Here is a 12736-nt window from a genome sequence, read left to right on the forward strand (position 1 = left end):
TACTTCGTAGACGCCGATCACGGACGCAAGGCCGTTTCCAGGATGGAGTGGCACAGGACGAATCCAAATATTTAATCGGAAATGGAATCAGCACAGAAAAAAAGGACACGATTTTCTTGCAAAAGTGATGAAACATATTTTTTCGTTGAATAATTGTGGAAACGTGAAAAAAAATGAACTTTTAATGTAAGTTATAATCCTGTTTCAGTCTTCATGCTGCACGTTGTAAAATCAAAATATATAATAAGTACCAAAAGTCATTATGGAAAATGGCACCATTTAATGTTGAGCTGCGATTATTTTAATTGCTTGTGTGTTGCTGGGTATCTAAATCTGTCATAATCCAGTCAATCAAAAACAAACAAAAAACAAAACCCTGGATTATCATGTTTGAATTCGTTTTTGAGGCTTCATCATCATCAGAGTGATTTTCCCCTCAAAAACTGAAATAAATTGCACAATGCATTTTAAAGAAATACATAGCTAAATATAAATAAATTAAAAAACAGATGCAGCAAATATGACATAAATTAAAACACCTACAATAATAAAGATTTTTTTAAAATTCATCACAAAGTTCAATAATCTCCTTTTTCAAAATAAATAAATAAAATATATAATTTCTGGCAATTAATTCATGCCTATGCTTCAAAGGGTTCAAATACATCATCTACCGCATAAAACACAACATTTGTTCCCAAAACGTGGTGGAGTAAAAGCAGAAAGACTTCTTCAAACATTTCATGTCAAATTAAATTAAATTAATTACTGCTTAGAGTAAAAAAAAAACAACCCAGAATGATTATTAAACCATCACTTTAATAATATCACAACAACTTTTAGACATTATAGATTGCAATGCAGAACACTTTTAATATTCTAGTCCTCTCTTTTACTCAGTTTGAGCATCGTGCTGCTCTGTTTCCTTCCCCTGCAGCGGCTGCCTCATTGTCTCTTCCAGGACTTGACAGGACGCTTTTATACCAGGACAGGTAAATTTTGACGCTTCCAGAGTACTGTTCAGGAGCTCAGGAGCATTTGAAGCCCCTTGAATGATGTTCCGAGCTGCCTGTAAGTGTCTATGCTGCTTCTGGTGCACTGAAAATGCAAGGTCAGAAAAAATTAGGAAAGGATTTACCTTTAACTTAATCACTCCATCAACACTCCAATAAGTCATTTTAATTTCTATTTTAAAAACAAGGGGCATTTATCTTTTACTACTAAGTCATTTAATGCATTTTCGTGTGTTTCTAATTCTTGCTACAAACCTCTTTCTCTGACACCGATCTTCTTTACCTCCGGGATAAGGAAGCCGTACACCAGCTCAGACACAATCTCCTCCGACTGAAGATTATCCCGGCTACTCGCACACAAAAGCGATGTTTGTTAGCGTTACAATTCCTTAACACCAAGCAGCGACAGATATTCGAAGGTGCTTGTTACCTTTCCTCAACGGCATATGCGATGTCGTTGACCTCCTTTGCCCTCTTGTGGATCTCCTCCCGCGCCTGCTGGTCGGCTATGTGCTCAATGGTCCCCAAGATGATGTCTTCTAAATACATGTCCACAGTCTCCTGATGTACCTGTACCACCTGTGACAAGAAGTGAAGGGAACCCACAAACTCACACGTACAATAATTGACAAAAAAATAGGAAAGTATGTTTTAAGAAGCGATTTAGAGCTCAGTGACTCAGCTTGTTCCAAAGAGTTGGTGCTCTGACTGCAAATGCTTTGTTACCTCATTGTTACTGATCTCTGTTACTCTTTTACAACAGAACAATGACTGTGCACATACTTCTCTGAAGATCTCGTCTTCCTCTTTGCGTCTTCGCTCCTCTACCTGCCTCCTTCCACTCTCCTCGGCCTCTCGCATCCGACGGTCTCTCTCAGCCAGCAGTGTAAAGGCGTGGATCCTTCGCTCATCCTGGAGACGAATCAGCTCCTTGGACAATGTGTCAAACACTTGTTCTAGTTCTGCCCCTACTACTCCGGCTTGATGCGCTTCCTGTTGAAAAATCTGAAAAGATGGAGAGAACGGGTATAAAGGTTGTTTGGATTTAGTACATTTTTGTCCACGTGGTCAGGTCCGTGTGTTTCACCTCAAGTCTGCGTTTGTCTCTTTGTTTATTCAGCATCATGACGTGCTCTTTGTCTGCCTTCTGTAGCTCCTGCTCTTCCCTCTTCAGGGCATGGACAGTCCTTAGTTCCTGGATGAGATCCTGATGTTTCTCCTTGCCCTTAAACATCTTTAGAACAGTGGAGATAAAAGTAAAAAGATAAGTGCTCAAAAACTGAGCAAGACTGAAACATTTATGTAGGAATGAAACACAGGTGGACCTCATACTGGATCCTTCGTCCTCGCAATAGTTTCTGCAAGAAGATTACAGCAAGTTCTTTCTCTTCTTCCCCCTAAAAAATAGAGAAATATTAATACAATAAATGTAATATTTACAAAGGAAGTCTCAGTAACAGTCAGAATAATTAACTGACCTCAGGTGGCGTTTCCACTGTGGGAGTGACAGGATGAGGAACAGGCGTCTCCTTTCTGAGAAGAAAACGTAAAGTCCTCAAAGATGCGTGGTCATCCTGCTTCTGCTTCAGATTCTGTGGAGCCAGAAGTGCCAGTATGTATGTATCTAAAACTTCAAAGATATACTTCAAGTGGATCTTGCATCAAACAAAATCGCTAAAATGTCAAGTAATGAGGTTGCTGTATATACATGAGCCAAAAGCTCAGACTTCCGATTCCTGCCTGGTTTCTCACAATTTCTTCTGCTCTTGGCTCTGCCTGATGTTAATGAGAGCAGAGATCTTTACTGTGGTCATCTCAGGTGCACAGAAGCACCATTGACCTGCAGTTCAAACCTTGTGTCTGCATGAGCCAATCAGGAGTGTTGACTTAAGCTTGTTTCAGTGGGTGAATCGCCAGAGCCCAGCTTATGATAAGTAAGAGTTATTTTAAACTGTCAATTATGCAAAACTACTCCAGTAGTAATCAGTGTTGGGTAAGTTACTTTAAATTAGTAACTTAGTTACATTACTAGTTACTTCTATCAAAAGTAACTCAGTTACTTCAAGTTACTCGTTACTTTCAGAGTAACTAGTTACTAGGGAAAGTAACTTTGATTTTACTCAGAATTCTCTTGTTAATGTGTTGCTTCCGTAACTGGATACCCAGCAAGATTGCCAGTCTTCTAGCTTGCTTACTTGCCACAAGTGCACTGTGCCACCTACCAATAGAAAGGAAAAAATAATGTGCACATTTCCACGAGAGAAATCCCACACCTGATTCTATCCTAGCCTGCTTTTTACATCCAACACAAAAACTGCAGTCGTGGTGCTTTCGATTGTACTCAGAACTCGGAAATTCTGCCTTCTGAATAGGAAGATGTAGGTAACACCAGACTGCAGATGAGCTGCATACAGGGCTGGACTGGGACAAAAAAATCGTCCCGGGCATTTTGACTAGAGACCGGCCCACCATTATAGGAAAAATCATAAAGCCTTTGAATGAAAATAAACACTGTTGTGACAGTGATGTACACTGTTCTGATGGTATATATGTATCAATCTATCAATTGTTTGTTGCAAGACTCAGATAATTATTTTTTTAAAAGTGAGACATTTTAAATGAGAATAAGAAAGTATTTCCTTGTGCCCCCCTTTCCCTTTTAATGCCCTACATGGACCCCTGGCAACACTTTGCTAGACCCGCCCCTGCACAGTTACCAGCTGTCAGCTACTTAGAAAAGGATCCTGGTGTTATTTGTCTCTCAGAAACAGTTCATAACTTCCCTTCAACTCATTCATGTCACCTAAAAGGTAAACCTGTTTCTCCATCACAGCTCTGATGATTCAGTAAGGACATCTCCTGGTTTCATCTTCATGTTTCCCTCTCATCACATAACCAAACCGATATCATGACCAGCAGCTTTACAGCTGTGGCTCCAGAAAACATCAGCTGATACTAGAAATTAATATTAAATAAATTCTAACAACAGCTGATCAAGCTTAAACGTGCTGCTGTTGTTTAGCGCGACATCCGCTGGTTTCCTCTTTCTGGCGCAAAGTGGGCGATAAATAAACAAGCGAGAAAAGCCGATCAGCTGATCATCGATCAGTTTCATGATTGAAGTAGAAACAGGAGAGGGAGGGGGAGAGAATGAGAGAAGAAGAGGCAGCTGTGCAGCGTAAACACAGAATAACTCCAGTTTTGTGTCTTTTTCATTGTAGCTGAAGTCCGGGACAAACTGTGTTCCTTTTCACCTCAATACGAAACGTGTAATATTTTCTCTGAATACGAGACGATTCCGTTTTTTACGGGACAGTTGGCAACTCTAATAATTAACCTTATGAACAAAATAAAGTTCAACATCAGTAACATAGCACCCACCCAGCTGCATAGAAACTCCGTCATGCTAGCTAGCACGCAGTACGAAAAAGTCAGCATAACGAAAATAAACTCCAACTAAACTTGGTTCATATCTGACCCAGATGGACTGCAGGTTATAACTTCTTACCTGAAGTTCAGTTCACCTGACACTCTCGGACCAGCGGCCGCTTCGGGTCTCTCCTCTTGCCTCCCTTTTCCTTCATCCACCTGCTGGCTTCCACCACTTGCTAATGTTATTGAATCTGTGGAAACTCCGCGATAGCCACCACACGAAGTAACGAATAACGAGCCTATCTAAATCCCAGTAACGAGTAACGCGTTCCCGGTTTTGGCATAATAACTAGTTACCGTGCTCGTTACCACAATAATAACGTAGTTACTGTAACGCGTTACTTAATAACGCGTTAGTCCCAACACTGGTAGTAATAAATATTGCATTGGACCTGAGCAACGTAGATCCACTTTAATGAACATCTATATTTTCTGTTCTGCCTTACCTTGTATTTCTTCAGCAACTGCACAGCTCTGCTCTCAGGAGGCTTCATCACATCCTCGGAGACTTTGGGTTTTGTTCTTTCTCTCTTTGACTTCAGTACTGAAGCACTGAGTTGCGTCTCTAGTTCTTCTAAACCTAGCAAAGAGTTAAAAATGATCTTAACAATGAATTTATGAAATTATCTGTGTGTGTTATACTGGAAATTACATACAAAATTTTTACTTCTGCAACAGCATTCAGATTCAAACCTTCATATGTGTCTAAGTAGCGTCTTGTTGACAGCATGCTGTTGATGTTCCTGTTGGGAAAAATGCCAATGCGGATCCTGGGGACATACGTCTGAGAGGCTATGACACACCGTTCTAGCTTCCCCTCCACATTTTTCCTCTTAGCTTCTAATTTTCTCAGTGCTGCAGACAAAAATAAGAAAAGAAAAACAGAGGCAGTTGCCAAGGAGTGAGACCAGATACTAAATAATATACTTAACATTAGTGGGGTGGACGTCTTACATCTGTTGTAGTCAGCGTGTATTTTGTTTAGCTTGGTCTCCCTGTCTCCCTGGTGCTTAGAATATATCTGGTTCAGTCTGTCATTTGTGACATCTTTCTGAGCCTCATCTCTCTGCCTCAGAAGGTCCTTTAGCACCTCTAAACGAGCCTCTTGCAACCTAGCAGAGAAAATGGACGATAAAAACACAAAACACATCTGCTCCTTATCAGAGTGACAGGAGTGAACTGAAACAATGAAGGTGTGAAGCAATCAATACATGATGAAGTTTAAATCTGTGCCAAACAGTGCATCACCATCACTTTAAGCAGTAGGTTGCATCCCTATTAGTGTGTTTTCCAGTTAGATTAGCATTTCAGATGCACTATCACTCACTTCTCGATTTCTCCTTCTCTGAAAGCCCACTCTTTGGCCTCCATCTCTTCCATTAAATGCCTCCTCTTGTCGAGCTGGCTCAGGTCACTCAGTGGAGGAAGACTGGCCTCCCAAGCTCGCTTGGCACGGGTTCGCTGTATCATTTCCACTTCTGCAAGGCCTGCAGGCAGACCATGACCTGAGGAATTTTCATTCATAAAAAAAATAATTATGCAACCCTGTCACAAAAAAGCAACACAGCTTAAAATGTAAATATATACAGATTGCAATCATAGCCTATATTTGCCTAAAAATAAACTTGACGCAAAAGTAAGGAAAATTTGCATTTTTTGTAACAAAGAAGAATCTTCTCCAAGCATGACATCCCAGTGAACTGCAAACCCAGACACACCCTCAGACAAAAACTGGTTCATCCCAAGGACAAAACTCGTAAACACAAGCTAAGCAATAAAGTGTATGCTGTGCAATGCAGTGAGGAATAGGTGGACCTCTAGCCTCCTGAGACTCACCCTATTCATTTATGTTCTCTGTCACGACATTTGTTTGTGGTCTGTGTCTTTTGACTAATTTGAGCTACCCTACGAAGTCCTCATGTGCTCAGTAGAGGACATCCTGGTCTTTCCAATGATATCTCATGATATCTCATGTGTTTGGGCGGCTTCTTCTAGTGCCAAAGATGCAGGAAATGACAAAAAAAAAGTTAAAGCTATTCTTAGGAGGCTACTCAATAAATAAAAGCAAGAAACAACATAGAAGAGCCACCTCGAAAGGACAACACTCGGCTGTACATCTGCACCTAAAAGTTAAAGGTCACTCTTTCAAGGATGCCAATGTTCACATTTTGGACTGAGAACATAGATTGTTTGAAAGAGGAGTAAAAGAGGCCATCTACTGTGAACAACCATCATTGAACAGAGGGAGTGGCTTCCCAGACGCCTCAACCCCCACTCATATATTGCGTCAGCTGACCTCAATAGGTCACATGATAGGGTGAGAGAAGTTCTTGCGGTGTTTTCATCAGAAACCTCTGGGGGTAACATCACATGCCTTTTATCACACCTTGGGCTCATGTGATGACACACATTATGCTCTTAAGGGACAATCCCCACTAGGCTTTCAGTACCTGTGACCAGGGGCACCTCAAGAATTTTTTCATAAGGGTGGCCATACGGGGGCCATTAAAAACAGAACAGTGCAGGGGTGCAGCGAAGGGGAGGGGGTAACGATGGGAAATTGTGAGGAACGTACAAAGTGACACAATACGAAACCTTTTAGTTTTAGAACTGAAGAAGCCTCTTGGATGAGAGGTGAAACGTCTTCATGAAAGATGTCTAGTCGCTTTCCTTTCAAGCTCCTTGGAGTACCATGACCTGAGAGCCCACACAGACACATTTTTCCATGTGCTACTGAGTCAGTAGCAGAATAAGCTGCTCGCCATAGGCAGAGTCAATTTGGAAAGTTTTTCAAGCGAGCAACCCACATAGTCAAATCTGCTACTTAACCTAGAAATCCATTTTCCTTACAAACGTGGCAACATTTAAGGGAAATAAACAGGCTTTAACTGTGTAAGACTTATTGCCATGAAGCATTGCCACAACTAAGAAATAATCAACCAAACTACTTGTACTATTTGTGCTAAGTGTAGTAAAAGATAAAATATCAAGCATTGACACTGAGACACTTCATACTTAAAAAAAGTATCTTACTTTATAACTTGATACTAGAAAAAACATTTTAAAATAGCTGGGACAACTAACACACTTAAAAAGGATTTCAATTATTTAAAAAATCCCTTTAGTACCATCACACAACTGAGCTAATCAGTAACGTGACAGGTTAGATAAACAGTGCGAGCAACAATTTAAGAATAAGAGGAGTCAGAGAGTGCAACGTCCCTAACATGGCAAGGGCTATACCAGGGGTCAGCAACCTTTTACACCCAAAGAGCCACTTGGACCCGGTTTCCACGCAAAAGAAAACACTGGGAGCCGCAAATACTTTTTGAAATCTAAAATGAAGATAACACTGTATATATTGTTTTTTTACCTTTATGCTTTGTGTGAACAACTAAAGTAAGTAAGTAAAGTTTATTTATTAAGCGCTTTTCACAGACAGGCAGTCACAAAGCGCTGTACACAAATATTAAAATAAACAATACAATCAATAGACATTATACACAATGTAAAAGATCAAATGTATATAATGTAAAGAATATAAAATACGTAGATCAACAAAAGGCTTGTTTGAACAGAAAAGTTTTTAACTGCTTTTTAAAAGAATCCACAGAGCAACTAAGGTGTGTTGCTTATGAAATCCATGAAGTGCTACAGAGAAAATTACATTTTATTTATATAATTAACACATTTTGAACTCTTAAAGAAATATAACAAAAGGAAAGACACCCAGCTGAACTAAAATGATCCATGTAGCAAACAAAAACTGTTGTGATCCGCCACCCTTATATCGCCTTTGGGCTTTTGAAGCCTTGATCTGACTTTTAAAAAGTAATTGGAAAAAAGCACTATGCTGCTAAAAAAAAAAAAAAAAATAGATATTTGCAAAATTCTGACTAAATATGTATTTTACCTGGTTAATGTGTGTGGCGGGGCGTGGTCTGCAGCGCCGCTGCAGGGGAATCGGACGCACCTGAGCGGCACCCGCAATTACGCCTCGCCGCCTTAAAGTCTGTGCTCTCTCTGCTGTTGTGTTGTCGGGCTGTGAGCTGAAAAGCTACAGCCGGCTGTATGCGTACAGCAACCATGTGTGAAAAGTGGTCAATAAAGAGATGCTGAAAAGCATGTTCATGGAAACATCGTCGGGTCTGCCGTGATATGTTTACAATAAGACTTATGGTCCCGAACCTCTGCGCACAGCGTCTGCAAATCGGGGCATTCATCTTTACGCAGGACTGTAAGCTTTCATCTGTGAGGCGTGAGCGGTGTTTGTTTTTAACATAGTTCACGGTGGAGAACAGCTGCCGACATAATGTGGATCCGAAGATCCATAACTGGCCTACCTGGGTTTGAAAGTCTCGATAAATGCACGGCGTTTCGGCGGGTATACCGGCTTCCGCGAGTGTGACGCTTATTTTGAGCGATGAAAAAATAATAAGATATAATTTTATTTTTATATTTCAAAATCACAATAATCTTCCAATTTAGAACTACAAGTTAAAAAAAGAACTAAACACAAATAAAATACACTTCAGCTAAATACTTCTAATTTATTTTCTCAAACCACCCGGAGCCGCAGTATAAGGACAAAAGAGCCGCATGCAGCTCCGGAGCCACAGGTTGCCGACCCCTGGGCTATACTAACACTGATACTTTATGCTGATGTCAATATTGTTAATATGGAAATCTAGTGTAGGACGTTCATCTTTTTGTGACATTGGGAAGTCATATAATGTAATGAAAAAATAATGTTTTAAAGAGCATGTTTATGACCTAATTTATGTGACCCTGACCTTTGACCTTGAAGCATTATATGCAAAACTTGTGTGTTTTATTATCTTTACCCATATGATTGTAGCAGAAATGTCTTAAGATTTAAGATATATTCATGCAGTGTGAGATCTTGTGAAACTAGTTGTGATGTCGTAGGCCATCGTATTGAAAAATGAAGAAGTGCATTGTACAGTTGTCTCCAAACCCTTTTACATGATATATTACTAGATACGGCTTCTTTAATTTTTTCCCAAGCTCAGCTTTGACCTTGGGCACTAGCAGTGATGAACTGTGGATGCTAGCTTGATAACAAACATTTACAGCAGACAGACAAACAAACTGCACCAATTACATTTGTCGGGGGAATTTGTGGGGATAAGGCACTCTGGACCCAAGGCACAAACTTGAGAACTGAGACAATAAAATTTCTCAGTTTTAAAATATGATATAGTCACTTACAGGCATATTGATCAATTGTGCAGTGACAAATGTTAGCAGTGTTATGGTAAAGCAGACAGACTGCAAAAGGTTCCACGAATATGTTTAAGGCATGGTTCTATCTTGTGAAGCAAAGCTCAACTTTATTTATGCATTTGCCTTATGATAGGGGTGTCAAATATAAGGCCCGGGGGCCGATATTGACCTGGCAAAGATCCAATCCAGCCCGCTTTGGAAAATATGAAGGAGTGCATCAATTTTGGGACTTTTAAGGGTATTTTCATTCATGTTTTAGAGCTTTTCCTGCTGATAAATACCTACTGAAAATAAACTTCTTCATCTTATATTAAGATATCTCAGTGATTAAATGTGCAGTTAAACATCTTTACACTAATAGAAAGTGGAGTTTCAGTTATCCCTCCCACTCAAGATCAGCGTGGGTTGTATGTATTTTACTTGTACTTTCTTCCTGTACTAACTGCGACTTGTGGATGATGAACCTGTTGATGTTAACTATTTGTTTTTGCAACAATTTGTTTTTCAGTGAGTTTCTTATGCACAGGTTAGCCAGCACAGATGCATTATAATTATGTTTAGTAAGTAAAAAAAAAAAAATAGGATGGAGAGAAGAGAGCAAGATAATTATACTGCCAAGATCTAATAAAGTTGCTTATGAGTGTACCATCACGGTTCATATAACAGATAAAGAACACAATAAACATGCCTATACCCCAAGTCAAAGCTGCCATCTGCAGGAGCTCTGAGGGAGTAGTCCCGGGCTGAATCACATACTCGGGGCTGTATGGGTCTGTCTGTGTTTCACTTTCCCTGTAGTCTGTCTGGACCCCAACAGTGAAGTGGGTGGGTTGTTGCTCAGCATCAGACGTTATAAAGTCTTCTCTAAGGTGACACAAAAAACAGACATACTTCCAGAAAAAATAGCACAGCAGAAACAGCTGCACAACAAAGTAATGCAAAGAACCTCACCTCGGCAAAGCATAAATCACACTAGGAGGTATCTGCTGCCCAAAGGGAATGAGAGGGCTAAAGGGAACAAAGTGAAATACTATGTCATAGACTATATTGACATCTACATAAGTGGGGCAGTATGGCAGTTATCTTTAGTTTGTTGTGTTAGGAAAAACAGAACAAACAATCAGATTCTCAACTGGCTAGTCAAACCGTTTAAAGTATTTGCAGAAATCTGCTCCGGTTACACGGCACTCCTTGGTTTTCAGCCATGTTTGAGCGTTTGGAGAAATCCTGTCAAGAAGATAATCAAGATGTAATACATACATATTTTATCATTTATAATATATAATAGAGACATTAAAAAATTACTTTATTTATTTTATTTATTTTGTCTGTAATGAGAGAAAGACTACATCTTAAAATGAAGCAACTTAGTAACTAAGGCTTCATGTGCATGTTGTGTTACCCAGCCAGCTGCTGCAGGGCCTCTTTGTGCTGTTCTGTGTGGCCTCGCCACTGAAGATCAGTAAAGGCCGGCTGCGGGACTGCAGGGTCTACTTTAACAGTATAGCGTGGGTTGTCACTAAACATGGATGCAAACTCTGGTATTCTCCTCTGAGCGAAGAAGACGGAAACAATGTTAAAGAGTGCATTTCACATTTAATTTTTAGTTAAACAAAAGAGACAAAAAAAGCCCCTGTATATTACATTCAAAAGGTGGAAGAAAATATACATTATTACAATACAAGATAAATGCTCTGTATACTACAGGTTTAAATTAAAATTAAAATAAACTATAATATAATAATGACAGCATTTTAAATCAACTTATCTTTTATTTAAAATGTAATAAATTTGAAATAAAGTATAGATACGACTTACTATTCGAGACCTGGACGCAAAGGCCTTGAAATTGGCCTTGGTGTGGTCTGCCTCCGATGACAGTGTGTGAACCGGATCTGTGGAGGAACAGTTCAGGTGATGGCAACCGAGGCAGCTAAGTTCAGCTATTAGCCGTGCTCATTGGTGTGTTCGTTAGCTGTGCTAGTTAGTTCAAAGCTTACTCACCATACAAGTAGTCATAAGCCCGTTCACGCAAAACAGCTGTACCAGCATCAGTCTTCTTGGTAAACGTGTTAGTCACAGATGCGCACATTTTCTGTATTTAGTCAAACATTTGAGTATTTTTACAGCTAATTTTACATGCGGACGGCCGCTTCAACGACGTCGTTTTGACACTGTAGTCATGGAGACAATAAACTGACCGTCCGGAAGTGGGAGGATTAATCTCGAGCTTTCTGTTTACTCTCACCGGGTGGAAGTTGGAAGTAATTCTTGGGCAACATACTTTGGGTTTTTATCAAAATGTGATAATATAATATTAATTTAACGCCACATGTCATCATTTAAGATTTAAAGGACGTTTCTTCCTTCGTGATTTCATCTAGGAGAGGATTCAGGGTCTACCTTTCCACCGGTGATCGTTTTTTTATGTCTCAACTCCCACTTAGTTGAAATTATTTCCTCTTCTTTTTCATCCCTAGTAATAATAAATAATGAAGGGTTATATTATTATTTTTAATTAGCAGGATAGTTGAATAACTTTCAAAATTGCTACAATGAATTTTTGTACTTTTTACCAGCCTACAGTACCACAAACGTCACAACCTACATATAAACTACCTACATACAAAATCTGCTGTATCTGCTAAAATGATTATGCCTTAGGCCGTGGGCACATCACAGAAGTTAAACTCCTTAAGTAGGTCAGGATTTTTTTTCCTAGTATCAGTTCATATAAGACAGCAAAGACTTTAAGACTTTAAGAATCAACTTTATCAACTAATGCCAAGTAAGTGTGCACATTAATAATTGTATTCTATTTTTTTTAAAAGAAAGAAACAAAGTAAAAAAAATGCTACAAAATGCAGTAATATAATCAAAATATACAATAAAGCAAAAATACATATACACAAACAGTACATCAATATACAAACAATGCAGGATATAAAAGGTTACGAATTTGACCTCTTTTTATTAAAAAAAAAAAAAAAAAAAACCTAAGTAAGACAGCAACAACTGTAAAATTTGGGACAGCAGTCTTTAAG

At 39.3% G+C, this 12736-nt stretch overlaps 1 protein-coding gene across 1 annotated transcript; it reads right to left on the minus strand.

The window, feature by feature from the left end:
* Window positions 1-799: 799 nt before the first annotated feature.
* On the minus strand, window positions 800-11863 carry cfap91 (cilia and flagella associated protein 91). Its single transcript, XM_084908665.1, has 17 exons — window positions 11697-11863; window positions 11511-11587; window positions 11095-11243; window positions 10839-10919; window positions 10644-10700; window positions 10387-10556; window positions 5773-5950; window positions 5400-5557; window positions 5139-5300; window positions 4892-5025; window positions 2492-2605; window positions 2339-2410; window positions 2101-2247; window positions 1797-2018; window positions 1444-1592; window positions 1269-1360; window positions 800-1098 (listed from the first exon to the last, which is right to left on the minus strand). The coding sequence occupies exons 1-17, from the start codon at window positions 11782-11784 to the stop codon at window positions 893-895; spliced, it is 2256 nt and encodes a 751-aa protein (XP_084764791.1). The 5' UTR covers window positions 11785-11863; the 3' UTR covers window positions 800-892.
* Between the last annotated feature and the right edge of the window lie 873 nt (window positions 11864-12736).

This window comes from Perissodus microlepis, chromosome 16 (genome assembly GCF_051167445.1).
Source record: "Perissodus microlepis isolate ML-2025 ecotype Zambia chromosome 16, ASM5116744v1, whole genome shotgun sequence".
NCBI classification, from domain to species: Eukaryota; Metazoa; Chordata; class Actinopteri; order Cichliformes; family Cichlidae; genus Perissodus; species Perissodus microlepis.

Bases quoted from the DNA above. Each gene is read 5' to 3' on its own strand.
- cfap91 (XM_084908665.1), bottom strand. From the start codon at position 11,784: ATGTGCGCATCTGTGACTAACACGTTTACCAAGAAGACTGATGCTGGT. The intron at 10,701-10,838 runs GTTTGACTAGCC...TGTTCCCTTTAG, and splicing joins TTCTGCAAATACTTTAAACG to CCCTCTCATTCCCTTTGGGC. The intron at 1,099-1,268 runs GTTTGTAGCAAG...TTGCATTTTCAG, and splicing joins GATCGGTGTCAGAGAAAGAG to TGCACCAGAAGCAGCATAGA.